The 22,366-nt window shown below is 42.9% G+C and overlaps 1 protein-coding gene across 1 annotated transcript; it reads left to right on the forward strand.

The window, feature by feature from the left end:
* Positions 1-2,850: 2,850 nt before the first annotated feature.
* Twf1 (twinfilin actin binding protein 1) lies at positions 2,851-14,572 on the forward strand. Its single transcript, XM_028752172.1, has 9 exons — positions 2,851-2,993; positions 4,414-4,491; positions 6,006-6,184; positions 7,014-7,109; positions 8,101-8,205; positions 9,739-9,864; positions 11,162-11,312; positions 11,460-11,581; positions 12,594-14,572. The coding sequence occupies exons 1-9, from the start codon at positions 2,969-2,971 to the stop codon at positions 12,762-12,764; spliced, it is 1,053 nt and encodes a 350-aa protein (XP_028608005.1). The 5' UTR covers positions 2,851-2,968; the 3' UTR covers positions 12,765-14,572.
* The last annotated feature ends 7,794 nt before the right edge of the window (positions 14,573-22,366 follow it).

Consider the following 22,366-nt stretch of genomic DNA (forward strand, 5'->3'; position numbering starts at 1 on the left):
AGGTGTGGGGGAGCTATAGATGGCTAACTCTCCATCATTCGTCTGACCCACAGACACTGAAAGGAAAAAGAAAAAAAAGAAAAAGCCTGAAAATTTTCCACCTTTGAGCCTTGCCTAAATGTAATGTGGAGGCTGGGAAAGTGGACGTTAGTGGGAAATGACAGCCATAGAGTTGTTTTCCTGTAGAAGAGAGGCACTCATTGCGAGTTTATGGTTTCCTGATTCTGCTTGCACACGAAGGTTGCAACGCAGGCTTTCAAGCATTTGTTCCTCCTTCCCAAGCCTAGCAGACCTCAAGTTAGACAAAGTTAAAGCCAGAGAGTCTTGCTAACTTGATCTCTTTCATCCCGCTGCCTGCCACATGCCCAGGATCTTATAAAATTTAAAGGTAGTAGAGTATTTCTCCTCTGACAGCACTCTGAGGAAGGGGAGGATGTCCTTTCATCAACACTTCTCGGTCTCCATTCTCTCTGCACAGTCCTGAAGTGATCAGACTCATCTGGACACATTTGTAAGGGTCTGAGAAGGACAAATGTTCTCAGTCTAGCCTGATGTCACTGGACTCAACTGTGAGCCTCCAAATAGTTTTGTAAATGTGCTTGTTAATGTTGTGATGTTTGATGATATTAAGAAAAAAAAGTGGGATTTTTTTTTCTGAGAATGGGAAAGGTGAATAGAAAGCTAGAAAGCCTAAGAAGTTCAAGAAAGAGAAGTATCACAATTGTCCCTCAGGATTAAAAATACTATGAGAGGCCTCAGGGGGTGATGCATGCCTTTAATTCCAGCACTCTGGAGACAGAGAGGCAGAAGGAACTCTTGTGAGTTCGAGGCCCAAACTGGTCTGCACAGCAAGTTACAGGACAGCCAGGATTACATTGAGAAACCTGTCTCAATAATAAAACAACAACATATAAAAAGGAGGCGATATCAGGACTCTGCTGAGGTCTCAAGCCCTTATAGATTTTACATAAACTACTGTGTCTGCAGAAAGAAAAAGCAAGAACTTCTTGGAGGATAACAGGCAGGGTCCAAACCTATCTAAATATGGATATAGTAAAGTTTTCTTTTTTTAAATTTCATCAGAATCTTTTTTTCACAGTGTCAGCTTCTGTAATCAACAGGACATGAATCAGCTAAAAACCCCGCAAGTGAATCCTACAATTTTCCCTTTGTGCAACAACAGTACAGTTAAAACTGGTAAATCAGGATAGACCATTATGCCAGGAAGAACTTGTTGGAATGAAACACCTCCCAAGGAAGTCCCCAATCTCAGATTTTATGTGACTAATCCATGGGTGTGAGGATCTGTTAAAGAAACAGAGTTTAGATCACAAGTCCTAGCACATAACTTGTGTGTGTGTGTGTGTGTGTGTGTTCTCCACAAAGAAAAGCAGTTGCTGGCCTATTTAGTGGCTTATTTAAAATGGATTATACTAGAAGAGGGATTCCGTATCTTGTCATTATATCATTTGCCTGAATAGCATTTGCATTTTAGCATATTATAGTCTTATGTATTTATTAATCCAAGACTTTAAAATCAAGACCTAGCTTTCTACTTACAAACAGTAGAAAATACACAAAAAATAATGAACAATAGAATTAATTCCCTCAGGGGAATGCATGCTGATAAAAATCCTACAGTGAGAAGGGACGTCAACTCCTATCTGCTGTTTCCATAAGAATGTATTCCAGGTAACTATGAACACACATTTGATTTGAAGCAATAAAAGGCTAGCCTACAGCATACTCTGTTAATGATTTTCAGGGGTAGAACTGACCACAGAGGGATACTCAGGTCAGCTTAGTGACTCACTGGTTTCACCCTCAGTTCTTTGAGGCACCAGAGAAAGGACAATGAGGTCTCTTAAAAGTGCTGTGAGCTGTAATTTCAGGGGGAAAAAAGCCACCCTACACCTGTTGAAGACCCAGAAAGGTTGACTGACTGATTAGAACTGCCTGATTGTGTAGGACTGTGGTGTAGGTCCCAAGCCAAACTATCTTGGGCCATCCCACTCACTGGCCACTTCTGAGTCTGACCTAACATCCATCCTTAGAAATGTACAGACCACTTAGCTTCTCCCATTGAAAGGGTAAAGATGTCCTTCTCAGGTAATATCTGAACCAGTAGCAGAAATTTCCCTCACTTTGGGTTTAGCCCCATGTCCCCACCAAATATATTTTAAAGATGATTTGTGATTTTCTTTTGTTCTGCTATTACAAAAAAAAATTTCATAAATCTGTTACCAAGTTGGACATGATACTTGGGTTGAGGTGTCACCTGAATTAGTACCCCTCCCCTGATAGTAGGGCACATATTTGGTTTCAGAATAGACGATATATATTTTTTTTCTTTTTTTGAGGTGAGAACAGTAGTTTTGTATGATAGTGACCAATTGAAAAATGAACAGCTCAGGATTCAAGTCATGGGTTAAATGATGAAGAACATTTAATTTTTAAGTGGGCCAGGAGTGGTCTTGAACCCCATCTTGCTTTGCAAATGTTTAGCTGCTTTATCTTTCGCCTTAAAATGGCCTTTTCTTTACAGCAAAGGGCATGTCTTTTACGTAGAAAGTGTTTGCTTGGGGAAAAGGCCATTTCCCCTCTAATGCATTTTGCAGCGGGGTCGCTGTGGTGTGTGGTGGACACACAGCCCACCGCCACAAGGTGCATCTTAGTGAGGCACAGCAGCTGAGGGGCGGGGCGCAAGGGGTCCGGTCATTGCCGGGAAAGGGCGGGGCCAAGGCCTGGAGGGGGCGGAGATTGTGATGACAGGTTGGGTAGCCAGTGAAAGAACTGGGAGCGAAATCCTGGGCGGGACCTATGCCGCGCAGGAGAACGGGGCTGGTGCTGGGGGCGGGACTGAGGGTCGCGGGCCGATGACGCGCAGGCGGAGCCGCTACTTCCTGGATCCGCCGGCCGGGGCCGCTGCCGCACCCTGCGCCGGAGCCGGGAACCCGGGGCCGCCGCCATGTCCCACCAGACCGGCATCCAAGGTAACGGCGCCACGGGGCAGGGGCTCCCGGGAGGCTGCGGGCCCGAGCGCTGGAGGCGCGGACGGCATTGGAGCTGCTCTGGGTGCGACGGCCCGACTGTGTCCCTCGCGGCCCTAGCCGGCGGCCGCCACGTATCAGGCCGGTAGCTGCCAGAGAGCGGAGACGTGAGGATGCACGGGGCGACCCTGCTGCATCCCGGCCCCCGTGCCGAGAGCAGGAAGATCCGAAGCTGACCAGGCTCCTTCCGCCGGCCAGCCGAGCGACTTTTCCTCAGGACCAGCCAAAGGAGATTGTTCCAGCGCTCAGATCGTTTGTAAAACCAAACAGATCCTACCGCTGTAGGGTGCCTCCCGAACTCCCCGGATTTTCTCTCAGAACGCGGGTGTGCCTTCCTTTTGGAGAAATCCTGAGTAGGAAGTGTTTTTCCATCTTTGGATGCTTGCTCCGCAGGCAGCTGAAAAGTCTGATCTGAGTGGCTGCACCTCATCACCCCGTGGAGACAGTTGAATGTGCAGTTTACTTGTGTATCTTACTCGCCATTATTATTTCCTGGTTTGAAAATAGGCAACTTGGACGTACTCAGACTCCTCGGAATCAAATAATATATCCCGGGGTTATTTAACGAGTTCCAATATAAACTAGAGCACTTCCTGTAATAGTTAACTGAGTCTTTCCTCCAGGTGACCACTTAATAACTTGTTTTGTGTTTAAGGGTTTTTGACACCACCATTTAATTCCATACACACGCAGGCAAAAATAGTCTCAGGTTTAAAAACATTGAATTTTCCTCCAGTGTTACTTTTGATATTTAAGTATGTCAAAATTATTGTTTAATGTTTGAGCCTTTTATCTAGCAAGACGTAAATAGTAGTCTTGCTCGGCAATCAACAACACAAGTCCGAATTTGAAGCAGTAATGGCTACACAAGAGATAGGTTATTAAATGTTTATTTGCTCGATGGCTACTATAATTTTTTTTGACAAAGAGATACAAGAACAGTAGAATCATTGTAACACCTAGTGTTTTAGAATTGATCCTGTTGTTTTTGATGGACAGAGACAGGAAATGACTTGATGAAGGGGCTATCCCAAACTTAAAATTGGACGATAGAAGCAACTTTTCAACGTTTTCAGACATGAAGCAGTTTGTCCATTACTGGGTTTGACCTAAAACATTCACCCTGGTGTTACTTCTGCTACAGAGTTCTGTAGCGGAAATGTTTAAGTTCCTGTACTTTCTAAATGTTAATATTTAGTTTTTAACTCATAGCCAAGGCCCATATTTTATGCTCCTGTTTTATAATAACAATAATAAGAAGAAGGGGCTACATGCTCCATGTTTAATTTCTGTTTTTCTGAGATAAATACAAGCTAAACTACTTCTAAGTTTAAACACTTTTTCCTTTATCATTTTCCCACAGCAAGTGAAGATGTTAAAGAGATCTTTGCCAGAGCCAGAAACGGGAAATACAGACTTCTGAAAATATCTATTGAAAATGGTTAGTTAACATTTTTAAGAGTCTCTGTGCCCTTGGAGTGTTAGCTGTTACAGTTTCAGATTTCCAAGCCTTATTAGTAATTTGAACTGTTAATCAGGGTGAAGCAAGTTCAGAGTTTGCCTTTCAGCCTGTTTTCCTTTTAAATTGGGGGTGGCCGTTGGAGAAACAGCAGATGCTTTCTGGTGTGGTAGCTTCACCTGTTGTGTGCCTTTCTACGGCACGGTCCACGTTGAACGTCAGGGCTTCCTTTGATCTTGTCTTGTTCACGGCAAATTATAAATTGACTCCTTAACGCTAATTGTTGTGAGCAGGGAAACTGTCTGAGAGGCTCCGTCTGACATGGATGGAGTTCTGTTCATACTTCATGTTGGAGGGACTATGCTGAGAGTACTCTGCTGGCCTTCTCAAATACCCTAACACATTTTGTTTTGGAAAAGTAACTTGTAGTGGAAATAAACCAAGTTTGTTTTCTGCTTTTATATTTAAATGTGAAGCTAGTTTAGAAAATCTTAGCTTCTGTAGGAACAGATGTATATACTTCAGAGCAGCTAAGTATGAGTGTCAGTAAGCAAAATGGGAAGGTAAAAATGTACCTGAGTCATGTTTCAGGGAGAAAATTTCTTGTTTCCTAAATATTTTCAAGGTTTTTTTTTTTTTTTAATCTTGAGAAAAATGTTAAACTAGAAATTTCAGAGAATGAAAAAAAAATCAATACCCACTTCTTAAATTAATGACCTAGTACTTTATAGTTTGCTCCCGACCTTTTTAATTGTCACTGTTTTTCTAATGAAGGATATCTTTTGACAGCTGTACACACACACACACACACACACACACACACACACACACACACGCCACCCGGAGCAGCTGCAATTGGGAAGCTGTACATACGTAAATGACCCATCCTCTTCAGCACATAACGCTGGGTTTAAGTTCCTATAAACTGCATATTGTTTTATTCTTGATCTTTACTTCTGGGATTTCTGGGGGTTTGTGTTGCCAGCCTATGATTATTTTAAAACATGAACATCGTTTCTATCTGACTGTACCACAACATGTTCTCTTATGGGGAAGGTGGAAGCTGTCCCAAGTTTGCCCTGTTGCTGTGTACTACTGAAGTGTATGCCTGTCTGTGGGTACAGGTGACTCTGGGAGTACTCCCTTCATAACTTAGTCAGTTCTACAAGACAGCACTTAAAAAGTGTGGCGACTCCTAGTTCTAGTTTATGTGCTTAGGCAACATTTAAACCAGCAGTGTTGTCAAACAGGAGCTAACGCTTGTTTCATAGTTCTTTACAAGTAAACATTAATTTTAAGAATTACAGTTTTGAGTCATAAATGAAGTTATATATATGGTATAATATATATCTATATATGGTAATTTAAACATTTTAAGAGCATTTAACTCAGCTGTTACTATAGTAATTGAGGCATAAGTCGTTCTTCTTGTCTTCATCACATTGACACTTGGTGCTACACATCATTCATATCTGTTTCAAATTCTCCTTCCGTAGAGCAACTGGTGGTTGGGTCCTGTAGTCCGCCTTCAGATTCCTGGGAACAGGATTACGATTCCTTTGTCTTGCCCCTGCTGGAGGACAAGCAACCGTGCTATGTATTATTCAGGTTAGATTCTCAGAATGCCCAGGGATATGAATGGATATTCATTGCATGGTCTCCAGATCATTCTCATGTGAGTAATTTTTTGTAGTTTTTGTTCTGTTTGTTTTGTTTTGCTTGTTTGTTTGGCATTAAATGCTAGGAAGAATTTTTTTTTTTTTCTGAAGTATTTGCAGGCTGAAGGAAGGGTAAGAAGCAACAATCTTTTCCCATAGAGGGATAATCCTCTCCCCAAACAAACAAGAAAAAGCTGATAATACACTAGGATAAAGTGCAGGTGGAATTGAATGTAAATATTGCCCAACATTTTAAAGAGTCTGGAGCTTCTTATAAGAAGCTAATTTTTAGTGCTATCTAGATGTTCTCAAAAGATTACCCATTTTTAATTCTGTCTGGAAGAAGTAGCAGATTCCACTATTTAGAATTAAGAAGTTATTTGTGTTAGTGAATGGTACTCCATGAGAGCTCCTAAAGCTCTTTCCTCCTAGAACGCATGTCTCCATCCCAGTGTTGCCTCTAATGGCATCTGCCGTCCCGGAGTCCAGGAATATCTGATTCTCACCAAGTAATGTCTGATCTAGCTTTGAGTAAAGTATCACTGCAAAAGCTACTTTGTCCTGATCTCCTCCCCCATATTTTAAAATAGTACTTTAGGTTATTTTTTGTCCTTGCAACTAATTTGGCACTTTGTAAAGGTAGGAGCTTATTTTGTATTTTAAACAAGCATACACTACATAATTTAAGACTGACCATAATGGTCATTAATGGTATAGACACCCATTTTACAGTTGTCAGTGTCAGCCTGATCTGTTTAAATACTGAAGATTTTAATATAGTCTTTTATAATGGTATATTTTATACAGTTAATACTGCTAACATGTAAAACCTTCACAACTGTATAGGTTCGTCAGAAAATGCTGTATGCAGCAACCAGAGCAACTCTGAAAAAAGAATTCGGAGGTGGCCACATTAAAGATGAAGTGTTCGGAACAGTAAAGGTGCAAAACTTACATTTATTTAAAAAACATACATTTATATGTGTTTTTTATGTTTTAAAAACCAAAATAAAACAACAAGCAAAAATAAACCAAAGCTGTTGAAGCCAGGCATGGCAGGCCGAACCTGTAATCACAGCGTGTGGGAGGGAGGGAGTACGCTCTCTGAGGGTGACACCAGCCTAGTCTACGTACTGCGTTCCAGGACAGTCAGGGGTACACAGTAAGATCCTGTCTCAGAATAACAAATGCAAAGAGGTAAAAGATGATTGATATGAATTTCAGAGTCTCAGTCTATAACCTTAAGACAGTTTATTCTAGCTCAAGATTTGCAAGTTTGTGCTAGTGAACGTATTTGTATCTATTTACTGTTGAGAATAAATGCTGTTGAGATATACGTACCCTTTAATGTGTGTGGTACATTGATGCAGGTGTGAGTATATTAGTGAATTAAGATGGTTAGAATATGCTTCTGCACAGCTGGCTTATGGTTCAGTTTCAGAAGATGACACGCTGTAGCCAGTAGAAGAGGTGTGTGTTCTCTCCCCTGTGAACCAGGAGGAGGGCTGGCCTCTCTGCTTTTTCACTGGCAGCTGTCCAAGAGCGGCATGCTCATGAGTCCTCTTTGGCGTGCTTTGTGTGTGATGAATACTCTGCAGATACCACAGAAGTGACTTTGATCTAGAATGTAGACTGAGTAAATCACTCAGAACAGCTGTAGGGCAGTTTTCTGCACATGGTGAATTTCGGGTGTCCTGTCGGCTTGATCAGTTTGTTATCTGACTGACCAAACTTAGACAAAAGATTTAGTGACTACAAAGGGGATAGATACACTTGTTCTGAAGCCTTCAACATAGAGGATTCAAGGAAGGATAGAGAAAAGCCTTCTGCTGTGAACTGTCACTTAATCTTCTTTTCTATTAAGTTTATTTTGTAATGTAAGCTCACCATGGTTGTATTTCTTGGAAATAATAATTTATTTATTTGCTTACAGGAGGATGTATCATTACACGGATATAAAAAGTATTTGCTGTCCCAGTCTTCCCCTGCCCCACTGACTGCAGCTGAGGAAGAATTACGGCAGATTAAAATCAATGAGGTAGGTCACAACCTAAACATGGTTCAAGGTTTCCAGTGTGTCAGAATAGTCTGTTTAATGAATAGACCTGCAGGTAACTGAAAATCAAAAGTTGGGTCCATTAGCTTTATTCTGTTTAGGTTAAAACAGATCTGTGTGCTTTACGTGTTTTCAGAAAAAAGGTAAAACGTCCATATTAAAATAATCAGTTTAAGGGCTATCCCTGAGATACACGGTAAAGCAAACTTCATGCTAGAATCTCTGTGCTGTGAGAAATTTTTAAAGAGAAAAGTGTGTTACCCAATGATTGCAAAGAGCTTTATATCTAATACAACTGCATAAAGAAAACTCTTTAAAACATATATTACTTCAGGGACGGGTGTTTACTTAAGAGAATAGAATTAACATGTCAGAGAGTGCTTAGGATCTTTGAGTCCTGTGACCTTGGATGGAGGCATGCATGGCAGGCTGAGTATCTGTCATGCACACTGAGGCCAGGAGACCTGGGGCCATGATGCTGATGCTTTCTCAGCCATCGTAGTTAGCTTTTATAATCGCTCTCTTTCTACTGAAACTTTACAGAGAAGAACAAAGTGCCCCAAACCTCTGTTCAGTCTTCTTCATGCTAGGTTGGACCAGGCTGGAGATAGCTCAGTCCCTTTAATGTCACATTGATAGCAAGGATCTAGCATATATTTTAAACTAAAGTTGTGTAGGGCTTTTGATGGTGACTTTTTTTTTTTTTACAAGTTTGATAGTCTGTTTTATTCCTTGCAATCAGAACCCAGAGGATCACGGTGGGGTATGCACTTGCATATGTTCTATGATGTTCTCATTACCAGTATCATGCTGTAGACTCTCCATTCATTTCTTAGTGAAGTTTGTATTCAACTTTCTGTTGCAATATTGCAAAAGAGACCCTATACTAGCTGTCATTTATCAAGTAGAAAACCATCCTGCGCACTGAAAAGCTTTCTTGAAGTACCTCCTCTCATCCACACGGCGTGGTTTAGTAAAGAAAGCCCCACATCTGGAATGTGTACAGTTGTAGCTTGTTGAGCTGTGTGTTTTGTCTGTGTCCTGTGTCCTCAGTTCAATGCATGAAGTTTGTGTTGCATTTTATGTCCTGTAGAACAGAGTAGAGGCCTATGCATACTGTACACATTTTACTGTTCAGAAATTCTAGGAAGAAACGTTTGTGCTTACAGAGGTAATCTGATGATACTTTGCGTATCTGTAGCTACTTGAACCTGTGTCAACCTGAGCTAAGGGCACACCTCCAGAGCCCTCTGACCGCCATTCAGGCATCCCACACCTCAATAGTTCAAAACCGTGTGCCATGCGCTCTGTATGTCCTCGGTATGCTAGCAGGACAGGAAACCAGTGTGAGAAATGATTTGCCTTCTAAGTTAAACATGCTTTAAGAATTTGAGCCACATGTCGGCAAAGGGTAAATGAGAGGTAAATATTTTTAAAGTGGAGTTTTCTTCGTTGTGCCGGTGGACACTGCTGAATACTGATGCATCCTCAGGCACTTATATCTGTCATACGTAGGTACAAACTGACGTGAGTGTGGACACAAAGCATCAGACACTACAAGGAGTAGCATTTCCTATCTCTCGAGATGCCTTCCAGGCTTTGGAAAAACTGAGTAACAAACAGCTCAACTATGTGCAGTTGGTAAGAGACACGATGCCTGCATAATGGCTCTTCTGTTGAGTTGCTATGGCTTGGCTAGTTCTTACTTTTAACTAACCTCATTTTTTTGCTTTTCTTGGTTTTTTTTTTATTAATTTTTTTCTTTTAAGGCAAGGTCTCTGCTTATTAACTTTTTATAAATCACAGAGTACTGTATATGAAAGTCAGTAGTCCTCTGCCGGGGCCTGCTGGCTGGAAAGGGTTGAAGGGGGCACAGCATCCAGACAAAAGATGGATGATCTCCGGCCGGTTAGCTCTCTGTTCTGTGCTTCAGTAAGCGCTGGAAAACGTAACTCCTGTCTCTGGCAATTATCCTGCAGCTGGGGATGCAGTAGAGGATTTACTGCTAGTGTGCCTTTTGCTGGTGAGTCAGCCAGAAGCCTCTCGCTGGCCAGGGAGCTCGGTACCTTTTTTTGAACCAGAGAGGAAAGGGAACGAAGTCACTCACACAGACGTACACACCCAATAAGGCAGAAAATGGCTGCGCTGCCTTTGTTACTGCTTTCAGCCTTTTACATCCTTCACACAGAAAGTTCTCTTAGTGAGAAAGACTTAGCTGGTAGATAAAAATGTTACATAAAGGGGAGAAACAGGATATCAGTAACAAGTGCAAAGCAGTGTTTCATTCCGTAAACTCATTATAAGTTCAAAGCAACAGTTTTTACATGACTTTGTCTTAGTGCACGCCTACGGCTTCATCCTTGGACCTGAATGCTTTTTCTTGAATACAAATTTGTCCCAAGCCTATTTCTCTTTTTAGTGAGATTATGAAAGCTCATTGTATTTCTTATTATGCAGCCTTTACTTACTATTATGAGAAATGGGGACATTCTATTCTTAATTCTAATATTATTACATCTTTCTAGAAAAACAACCATCTCTTAAAACTTTATTCCTAAGATTATTTGAATCAAATCAGAAAGTGTATAAAATCATTAATTCATCTAAATAGCAGTAATTCATGAAAGTTCATCTTTATGTTGATCTGCAGGAAATCTACTCAATAGGGTAGGCTAATGCCTAGCGATTATTATATTAATATAATAAGGACAGGAAAGACATTTCAGCTGCAAGAAGCAATCCTGAGATGAAGTCTCTTTGGGACCTTGCCTCTCAGAGCTCTCCCATCTTAGTCCATGCAAAAAGGCTGGGCACCTCCAGGGAGGCCTTGGTCTTTCCTAGATGGTTCGTGACAATCCATGACTGTACATCATCTTTGACTCTCGTTAAAGTTAACATATGTTTTACCTGTCTCATAAATGCTGTTTCTTTTTGATAGGAAATAGATATAAAAAATGAAACAATAATTTTGGCCAACACAGAGAATACAGAACTAAAAGATTTGCCAAAGAGGATTCCCAAGGATTCTGCACGTTACCATTTCTTTCTGTATAAGCATTCCCATGAAGGAGACTACTTAGAGTCCGTAGGTATGGGACACCTTACCTTCAACGCACTACCTTCAGTGTCAGCACTGTGTGCTTCTGCATTCCTTGCCAGGAGCTTAGATGCAATTTTCGGAGGTTCATAGACTTGCTTTAGTTGATCTTTCTAATTGTTGTTCTTTTAACTTGCAGTGTTTATTTATTCAATGCCTGGATACACGTGCAGCATAAGAGAGCGGATGCTGTATTCCAGCTGCAAGAGCCCCCTGCTGGAGATTGTAGAGAGACAGCTGCACATGAATGTCATCAGAAAGGTGGGCATTGCTGTTTCAGCACTGAAGTTGCTCGAGTCACCTCGTGTTTCCAGCTGGTGCAGTGTGGGGCCTCTCCAGGTGCCGTGGCTTATACACGACAACACTAATCTGACTGCTGTCATCCCCAGTCAGAGGCAGCCCGCTGAGTGCCTAGGGATGGCCTGGCATGAGCCAGATGCGTGCTAAGTAGTATGGTAGCTACGAGGTGCGGGTGGCTGTGAGTGGAAACACAGATAAAATATGAAGTTCACTTTCGTAATAACACTGATAGTTGCAAGTGCTCGCTGGCCATCTGTAGCATTAGGATAGCAGCGTATTTAGAACATTTCTGTCAGTGTACACAGTGGGGTGTTGCTACCAGATCTCCATATACATTCTGAAATACAGGTAGGGTATAAGCAAAGATGCTTCCTTATAAACTGCTGGTGTGGGTGCTGAGCCTGCAGCAGTTGAGATTCTGTCTGTCACTCAGTGTGTGCCAGCACCCTTCACAAAGGGTCAGCTGACCCTGCACAAGACCAGACAGTAAATATCTTAGGTTTTGCCAGCTGACATGGGTGTCTTTCCCATGTTTTTATTGTTTTTGAAGCCCCTTAAAGTGTGAATTGCTCTAAAGTTGGGCTAGAGATTTGATCTGTGGGCCATCATTGGCCTACCCCTGTCTCAGAGTGGTTCCAGGTAGCACAGGGGATGAAGGAGCAAGTGCAGGGTTTGCATTTACAAGCAGGGCAGCTGGAGGACGCCGTGCTCACTGCTGCTGGCAGACATTACGCACATGGAGCCGGGGGAGGCAGCAGGCTAGCAGGTGACTGGCTGGCTGTTTAAGCCAGTGCTTTAGTGCCTCCCAGAAGGGCTGCAGAGGAAGCGTTACAGATACAGTCCTCGCTTGTTCTCTGTGGAAGGTGTGTGGTACACTCATGAGGCATCGGTGCCTGGGAGCCGGTTTACAGTGCTTCAGTTCTGAATGCTCCCTGCTTCCGTTGTTTCTCACTGGTGACCTCCTCTGTTGCAGATTGAGATAGACAACGGGGATGAACTAACTTCGGATTTCCTTTACGATGAAGTCCATCCCAAGCAGCATGCACATAAGCAGAGTTTTGCTAAACCGAAAGGTCCTGCGGGCAAGAGAGGGATCCGAAGATTGATTAGGGGTCCAGCGGAAGCAGAAGCCACTACTGATTAAATTTGTCTTATTAAATGTTGCAATATAGTTTTGTAAAATCTCCAGCTTTTAGTACAAGGAGGACTGAAATCATTCCATGTTGATATAGTTGGGGAGGGAAATTGTACTTTTTGAAAAATAGCACTTTTCACTTCTATGTATTTTTTAAATTAATGCTATAGAAGATTCATGATTTTTATTTTTTAGTTAAAGCTAGACAAGGTTTCAACATAGTAATGTTTGGTTTTGTCACACTGTTTTCATAGCGTGTTGATTCCACACTTTGACATAATCTTCAATATTTTACATAGGTGGGCCAGTTACATAAGGACTTGCTTTTTAGAACTCTGTAGTGAGTTCTGTTTCCCTGTAAAGGGAAGCGGAACAGCCCTGAGGTACTCGCACTTGTTGAGTCTGTGAAGGAGCCTGGGAAGAGGCAGGCAGCTGCTCGCTTTGAGTGTGTGGTCTGTCTGCTGTGACGGAGAACTCACGGCCTACTGCAGCAGGGCTTCCTTTCCATTGTAGTACCATTCAGATTTCAGAAATGCAGTTCCTGCTGAAGCTCAGAAGGTACCGGACAGCCAGGCTTCCTCATGGCTCTGCAAGGCTACAGTCTTGTAAGGTCTGTGCAGAGCTTTTGAATTGTCTGCTTCCAAAGTGATACTATAAGGACTATGAAGCCAGACGTTCATGTTCAGATCAGAATTCAAGTGTCATTCAAAAAGAAACAAACCTAAAGTAAACATGTTTGAAGTTTCAAGTTTTTTTTTCTCTTTGAAACCATGTGTCTTAAAGCAGATTGTCACATCACTTGCGAGCAAGTTTTCAGATCTAAAATTATTGATTTCTAGTACTTAGTAGGCTACCACAGGTAATACGTAGCCTAAGGATCTTGTTTCAGTTAATAATGTCTCTCAGAACACAGGTTTTCTGAAGCTTTGTATTTTCAGTTACAACCTAGAAAGTTTTGAGCCTCAAGAGTTCTTTGTTACTTGAAATAGAGGGAGTTAGAACACTTGGTGTTTAATCTGCTAAGCCTGCTGCAGAGCCATAACTGAGAAGTTGTGAAGTGGACTGTCGTGTCCAGGATTTGGAAGTCCTTGACCTGAACTTCATGCTGCACAAGATAATGTCAGTAATGTACATTTCATGGTATGAAATACGAAGTGCTCATTGCAAAGCCTTATTACCTGAAGTAATACACGCGCCTTTCAGAAATTCAGTGTGTATTCACATAGATCATAAGAGGAATTATGGGCTGATGGAAATTTTTAAAAATAGATTTGAATATTGTGTGTTTTGTTTGTTTACAAATATGTAGACTTTACTACTTAAATATGCAGGACAGTTGACAGTGATGTCGCACTTGTTTACGTGAGGTAAACTTTTTAGTTGTACGTGTGTACATGTCGTCACACGTGCCATAGAGTGCTGCAGTGAGGGACCTGGAGCCATGTTGCAGACCATCACCAGAGCTGCCATTTCAAGCAGAGGGAGTACTACGTGTCCTGGATCCAGAGCCAGCGGGGACTGTTCCAAAGCATCGTGTGCAATTACGCTCTGAAGTCTAATACACTACGTCAAAGTCAATGCACATTCCAGAATCCAGATGTGATCTTGTAACCTTACTAATAATTAAACCAATGATTGCTGAGAATCACGTATGCATTTGTTTTAGGGTATAACTCATTGTTTACAGTATGTTTTAGGTGACAATAGATGTGAATAACATTCCCAATAAATTTATATAGTAGTGAAAAATTACATGTCTTCTGTGGACATTTTATAAGTGCATTTTATATCAATAAAATTTTTCTCTTTGAGTTGTGTATGTTGGCTTTCCAGTGCATTTTAAACACTCATTTTTTGCAATACAATGCCTGATGATTCTGTGTGACGATTTCATTAGACTGCTTAAATTCAAAATATTTTAGGCAGTTGGAGATCTAGGCAAGAACAGTTATGAGCACAGAGTGCTTCATGTAGATTAAAATTGCCCTACAGAAATGTAGCAAGAATGAAAATACATCTAGTTGCTGAGTTCCCTCTGTGATAGAAAGCACCGCCTTGAGGTGGTGGTGGGTGCCTAAACTTCCAGCACGTTCCAGAACAGCTTTAGGTACACAGACCCTGTCTCACACCCACACCTCCAGGACAATAGGTGTCCAGTGTACTTGGCACAGGTTTTAAAGAATTGCTTATTTCGCAGAGGCTAGGGAGCTCCAGATGAAGTTGCAGCTGTGCTCTCCGTGTGAAAGATTGGCGCCTTCTCAATTCACTCAGCATTTCAGTATGAAGTCCTCTTTATGGGGGGTGGGAGGATGTTACACAGTAGATGTTTTTGGTAGCAATTTTGAAAAAAGCATTTTAAAGAGCTGATTTAGGGCAGTGAGATTGTATAGCAAGTAAAGGCACTTCCCACCAATTCCAACATTGATCCCCAGGACTTACCACACAGAGAATTCACTCCAAGCGCTCCTCTGACCTTCATTTGTTCACTGTGGTATGCATGCCCACGCACGAAGTCCCGCAAAGCATCTTTTTGTCTGGAGAACTAAGATACTTGGCCCACGGCGTGCACGGTGACTGTAGGTACTCATTTCCTTTGCATATACAGTGTGTGGGTAGCAGGTTCGTTTTCTGTTCTGGGCTCTTACTCGGAGGTTCTGCTGTAGTGATTGAGCCTAGCGATCAAATAGCTCCACGGGTGATGGGAACACAACCTTAAATGACACTGTGGCTAGAATGCAGTGGTTATGATAGTGGTGCGATCTCAAATAAGCCTCAGCTGTTTTCTAGCTTCTGCATCGCGTGGCTCAAGACTTCCTAATTTTGTCACTTGGCTCATTGGCTACTCTCAGTTGTCTGCAAACCATGGCCTCAGAAACATCCTCATCCTGGATCACTCTAACTGGTTAGATGCATGTCCTTTCTCCCTGTCCAAAGCAGGTCTCCTCATGTTCCGTCTCCCCGCCCTCCAGTTACTGCATTACGGCCTCTACTTGCTGTATTTATTTATTTTTATTTTTTCATAGCACCTAGGCAATGTGTCAGTCAGGGTGTGTCAGCGTAATGAAATATTTGAGAGAAGCAAACTTAAGTTGGGAAAGATAAGGGTTTTTCCGGCACAAGGGCATCCTGGAAGCTGGGAGCCAACAAATACCACAAAGTCAAACCATGCAACAAACTTCACAGATTTATTGAGAACAAAATGGCGGCTGCCTCTGAATGGGAAGAGAGCAGAGGGCTGAGGGAAGGGGTGAGCTTTTATAGAGTCTTTGGAGCGTGCCCAGTGAGCTAGTGGAAACATACAGTGCAGCCAGTACTGCTTGGCATTTAACTCTGAAACATTGTTTGAAGACTTAAGGCTGAGTCATGAGTGGGGATTTCCAAGTGTCAGAGCTGGGGTAGGATGGGGACAGGGTAATTTACCACTGGCCAGTTACCCTATAAAAGATTTATTTTGGCTCCAGGTTTCAGAGTGTCAGATCTATGGTCACTAGGCTTCACTGTGACTGGGTTTGAGAGGCAGGACACCATAACCTTTACCATTTTACTGTGACTGGGAACCAAAATGAAGGTGTAAGGAGAGAGTTGTCTGAATCCAACCATCTAATGGGACAGCTTCTCCGTCTTGCTGGCAGGGTCAAACTGAGTTCATGGTCTGAGGCCCGGGAACCAACTCTTTTGTTCCTTTATCACTCTGAGCTCTGGGACCAAATGTCTAGGAGAATGAGTTAAGGGCCTTGAAGCCAGGTGCCCTGGATAAGACCCGGTCTCCACTGGATAGCCCCTTGCTTTTAACTCTTAATGTCAAAATACTATTGGATAACTCTGAAGCTCACTCCAGCCTCCCCTCCCCCTGGCTTTACAGTTTCACTCTTTACATATGCTGTGCAACTTCCCTCCAGGGGTGCAGGGAGCTCGCAAGTCTGTGTTATTGTCCCTGACTGGTCAGTTTTTGCTGCCTAATTCAAACAAAGATCTTGCTTTTGCTGGACTCATGTGCCTCCTTGGGTTGTTTTGGTTTTTCCGACCCGAACAAAGAGAGTTTGGTTTTGTAACAAAGCCTCATAGAACCCAAACTAATATTAACCCATTCTTGAGTGGCATCTTATCAGTAGCTATGTCACTAAAGATGTTTCTCCCTCTTCTAGAAATCATTAAATTCCCTGTAGATAGGAAGGGTGGGGCCTTGTAATCCCCTCCCCCACCCCCTCCCAGTCTAGTTACCTTGACTGATTAAGGGGGAGGTAGGACCCTTTGAGTCCATGTGTCTTCCATGGCATGGTTGGCAGGCTTGATTTTGTGCAGGTCTGCAGGTAATTAGAGCTGCTGTGACTTCAAGAGAACTCACAGGCTGGGGAGATAGATGGCACAGCAGGCAAAGGAGCTAGCCACACAAGCCTGACAACTGAGTTTGATTGCTAGAACCCACTAAGAAGGCAGATGTGGTGGCACCTGTTGTAATGTTGTCTCTCTTGTAGCAAGCTGGGAGACAGAAGCAGCTGCCTTAATAAGACAGCTTATTGAGCCAGCTGTCTCAATGAGGCTGAAGGCAAGAACCGACTCCTGAGATAGCCATTGACTTTCACATACGTTTCACAGTATACTCACATCTGCATGCAACTCAAAATAACTTCAGGAAGTCCCAGAAACCGACAAGATTCACTAGAGTGAACAAGAAAGACTATTAGGAGTCACTTCAGAGAAGCAAAGCTGCAAAGAAGACTCTGAGACCAGACAGGCTGCGAGAAGAAGCCCAAACCAGCTCAGCTGCCTGGAAGAGGCTGAGAGCAACTGAACCACTTGGAAAGGACACCCTTCAACCTGTTGAGCTGCCTGCGGGCTATGCAGCGTGCTCCACAGTCCCAGCTTTTGTGAACTGTCAACCACGCCGGGGAAGGCTTTGGTAATACAGTTGTCTTTGAGTCATTTCTTCCCCTGTGAGTAACCCCTCACCCATATTCCTGTAAGTAACACCAGTAAAACTTACTTATTCACCAAAATCTTGACCTTGGTGGTATTCATGCTTTGGTCTGGGGTGGGGGGGTATCCCTATTTGGGATGAGTAAACAAGTATGTAGCATCTGTGCCCCAGAAAAAAGTTACTTTGTAAGAAACATATACTTCCTGCCAAGTTACTCTGAAGCAAACTTAGCACTCAGGAGCCACATCTGAGTGAGACAGTTGATCGCAGTTCTCAGGAGAGAGGAAACACACAGCGATTTCCAGCGTGGTTGCTTTGTGTCCAGTGACTAAAATGCATGATGCCCTCAGCAATGTGGTCTTACCTTCTAGTTCTGGTGAGCAGTTAACAGGAGTGGCAATTTCTGAATTATTTAGGGGCCTCAGAGACTGTAGACCAAAAACTTAACGGAAGGTAGCCTGACTCTGGCACTGGGATTTTCATTTGACCTTATGATTCTGGAAAGTAGCTTTTATCCACCCATGCAGGGTATCACCATTTATTTATTTTTGTTTTTTTTTTAATTGGATTACCAAGTATCAGATTTCCTTCTGGTGTTTTCTTAGGATCTAGTTTTGATCGACCCTTCTGTCCGGCTCCCACTCCAACCCCCCACCCCCATCCTACTTAACCCTTCCACTCCCAGTACTTCCTCTCTCCTTGCTTGTTAAAGATAATACTCTTTATTTTATCATGTGTATATGCGTGTGCATATAAATGCAGTGCCTGTGAAGGCCAGAGGAGAGCGTCAGATCCCTGAGAGCCGGAGTTACTGGCTGCTGTGAGCTGCCCAGCATGGGCTTTGGAAACCAAACTCAGGTCTTCTACAAGAGCAGTGCACACTCTTCACGGTCATCTCTCCAGGCCTGTCCCCTCAATTGACACATCACATGTGTTTACTACCCCTCTCAACCTGAAATTCCACGTTCCATGGCCTCCTGTGGACCCCTTTCTAGTTTCCTGGGCTCTTTCCATACCCCCAAAGAAATGCAAACAGAGGAAAATTAGAAATTAGAACCCACGAAGGAGAGAAAATATTGAATATCTATCTCTTTGAGCCAGAGCTATCTCAATATCCCACCTCTATCCCTTCCTCCACAGATTGTGTTTTTCTTTACGTCTGAATAAAATGCCATATTTCATCATCCAGTCATCTGTCAGTGACATCTAGTTTGATTACACTTCTTTGCTATTGTGAATGAAGAGACTATAGACATGAATGTACAAGTATCTTTAAGCCCTTTAGGCTTGGCAAACCTGGGTAACATGGTAGTTCCATATTTAGACTTTTGTGGCATCGCCACATTGATTTCCACAGAGGCGGTTCCAGTTTTCACTCCCAACAGCAATGAAAAGTGAAAAGGGGCTCCCATTTTCTCTGCATCCTTGACAGTCAGTATTTGTTTTACACACACACACACACGCACACACACATATGTGTGTGTGTGTGTGCATGTATATATGTATGTATACATATATGTGTATATGTACATACATAAATGCATGGCAACTGGGATAAGATAGAACCTCAGAGAGGTTTTAATTTGCATTTCTAAAGATGTTGAACATATTTTTTTAGAATAATAATATGTCTTCCTTTTTGGGAGCTACCTATTTAGGTCCTTAGCTCTCTGTGTGTGAGAGTTGTTTCTATCTTTCCGCTATTTGGGTCCCAGGGATCAAACCTAGGTTCTTAGCCTCAGTAGTTAACACATTGTTTTCAGCGGGGCCATCTCATTAACCAGAGGAGTTTGCATCAGTGTTCTTCAAAGACATTCAGCTGTAACTTTTGTTGTTCCTTTATCTGGTTTTGATATCAGGGCAGTGGTGGCTCTGTAACAGAAGTTTGGAGGTATTCCATGCTTTGCTGTTTTATGAAGTGATTTTGGAAGGATTGGTGCTGGTTTTGAAAGTCTGCAGTGGGTCTGAATTAACTCTCACTGTTTCAGCATCATTGCTTGCTGCAGATGTATTTTAAATGTTTATCTCATTTGGCTTTGTAGAACATATGCATTTAAAAATTCATCCATTTCTTTTTAGCTTCTCCAATTTGGTGCGATATAGGTTTTTCAAGTGTATCCTTATGATTTTTCTGAATGTCACTGGTGCCTCAAGTAATATCTCTCTTTTCTTTCTCATTTTATTAATCTGAATGTTTGCTGCCTCTCTTTTGGTTACTTTGACTAAGAATTTGTCAATCTTGCATATTTTTTTCAAAGAACCACCTGTTTACATATAGATTTCTGTTAGATTATTTGTTTCTATCTTATTACTTTCTGCCCTGATCTTGTGGTTTTCTCTTGTCTACTTCTTGTTTTCATTAATTAATTTATTCACTTTACATCCCAATCACAGCCCCCTCCCTTTTCTCTTCCCAGGCCCACCCTCAAACCTCCTTCTCTATTACCCTCTCCCCTTCTCCTAGAGGAGAAGGTTGTCCTCTTCTTGAGGTCTGCCCTCTATGGGAAGGGAAGTCCTTCCCACCTTCAAGTCCTCAGTAGGATTAGGTACATCCTCTGTCACTGAAGCCAGACAAGGTGGCCCAGCTAGGGGAATGGGATCTAAAGGGAGGCAACAGAGTCAGAGACAGCCTTTCTGCAGAGGGGCAGGACCTCTGGGGGCCCACCATGCCAACCAACTGCCAGTTGATTTCAGAAGTCAGTACTATGGGGATGTTAAGGAAAAGTGAGAGTGTGGTCCAATAGACCATGAAAAAAAAATCCATTTCTTCTATCAGTTATTTTCTCAAGAATCTAATGCTGAGTCCAGATGCATGAATAGAAGCTACTTCCTTAGTTACCTGCCATTACCCTCAATCATTTCTTCATGCTGGAGTGTGACACAGCAGAGGTGATATCCATTTTCCCACTTGCCCCAGGCTCAGTGGGGCTTGGGCTGGCTCTCATCGCTTTGAACTGGCCCAGGGCCTCAAGGAAACACAACCATATGGAACCTGCTGTGACCAACACTCTCCACCGAGCTGATTGTCTCTGGGCCAGACTGAATGGTTACCATCTCTCCATTGGCTACAGCTTGCTACTGAGAGGTCTCTAGGTTGGACAGACACTTTCTGCTCTCAGCAGAGGAGTATACATAGAGTACTCTGGTTGGAGATGGGTGTGACATTGCCATCTCGGGGACAAATAGTATTTTGTGCTGATATTGTGGACATTTATATATTAAACTTTTGCTTCAGTCCTTAAAGCCTTCCAGAGGTTCAAGAGCATTGATTTTTGCTGTCATTTCTTCCTAAGGAACACTGGCTTGACCCCATCTGGTACAATGAACAGGTCAACCTTTCTTAACTGTCCAGATCCTATCTGGTACAATAAACTAGGCATGTGACACTGCCCTTCTCAGGCCTGATTATTTCCATAATGTCTGTCCTTCCTTTACTGTCCTTAGTTCCTAATAGTCAGGGGGACCCTCAGCTGGAGAAAACTATGCATCTGTGATAGTTCCTGTGAGCCACCAATCAGAACCTGATTTCCCTTACATCGTCTTGGAGTATATAACTTTTGTCTTAAGCAGGGATGGACAGTTATGTTAGTTTCTGTGCTTCCACGATGCTGGGCTGAGTCTGTGAGCAGGCGAGGCTGTGGCTGATTTCCTATTTAAAAGTACCTCTCGATTCGTGGGGTTTAGGGGCACAGTACTGCATGATTATCTTACTGGGTCATCCTTAAGGTCCTGGTGTTGGGAGCCGCGGCGGGTGCTGGCAAAGTCCGCCATCGCTAGGTGGCGCTATCAGCTATAATTCTTCCTAGTAAACAAGTAAATTGCGCATGTGCCATGGTAAAAGCCCGCCAAAGTTAAAGCCCATCCCATGGCGTTTGGCGCGCAACGAGTAAGCAGCCAATCAGAGGTGAATACACCGCTCTAGGGTTTATAAACAGTGCCACCCCAGGTCTTCTTCGTCTTCTTCCACCATTTTGGTTTTTGGGAATAAACGTGTTTCTACGGAAGGATTCTGGTGTGTGTGTGTGTGTGTGTTCTTGCCGGCGAGACACTACACGCGCGCCGCACATTTGGTGCCGAGAAACCCGGGAGAATTTACCATCGCTGGCACTGTTTAAGAAGGCCCTCCACGCGTGGAGTGAATCCAGAACCGTAGAACGAGGTGATGTTCTCTGAGAGACAGGTTTCGACTTGATTTATTTCGTCTCCCTCCCCAGTTGGCAGGAACCTTAGAGGCTCTCGCTATGGTGTTAGTAGCGTTAGTTTTCTCCCTTCTTGTTCTCGTAGCGGCTCGGAGAGTGGTAGATGGATTACAGGTCAGCATGTCAGAAACAGAGAAGGAATGGAAGCGCTTAGAAATTCAGAGAGAAAAAGGAAAAAAAGGCTTGTCTAAGGAAAAAGGCCCTTCCAAAGACACACAGTCCAAGGAAGTGAGAGATGAGAGAAAAAACGCTCTTGGGAGAGACGGGAGAACAGGAAGCCTCAGAAAGAAACCTCTTTATCTGGTAAAGGAGCCGGGGTTTTTACGGCGTGATAGCTCTGAGTCGGAGGGGCTAACTTCCTCCGAGTCAGAGGACTCAGATGAAGAGATAGATGAAAAGAAAAGATGCCAGCCGGATAAACGGCCGCCGCCACGAGATCGAGTGCTTGCGTTAGTGATGGTTAATTGGAGGCTGTGTTTGCAAGAAGAGTGGTT

This window comes from Grammomys surdaster, unplaced genomic scaffold (genome assembly GCF_004785775.1).
Source record: "Grammomys surdaster isolate TR1022 unplaced genomic scaffold, NIH_TR_1.0 125878, whole genome shotgun sequence".
NCBI classification, from domain to species: domain Eukaryota; kingdom Metazoa; phylum Chordata; class Mammalia; order Rodentia; family Muridae; genus Grammomys; species Grammomys surdaster.

Excerpts from the sequence above, each read along its gene's own strand:
- Twf1 (XM_028752172.1), top strand. The coding sequence starts at position 2,969 with ATGTCCCACCAGACCGGCATCCAAG. Across the intron at positions 7,110-8,100 it reads AAGTGTTCGGAACAGTAAAG|GAGGATGTATCATTACACGG; the intron begins GTGCAAAACTTA and ends ATTTGCTTACAG. Across the intron at positions 11,582-12,593 it reads ACATGAATGTCATCAGAAAG|ATTGAGATAGACAACGGGGA; the intron begins GTGGGCATTGCT and ends CCTCTGTTGCAG.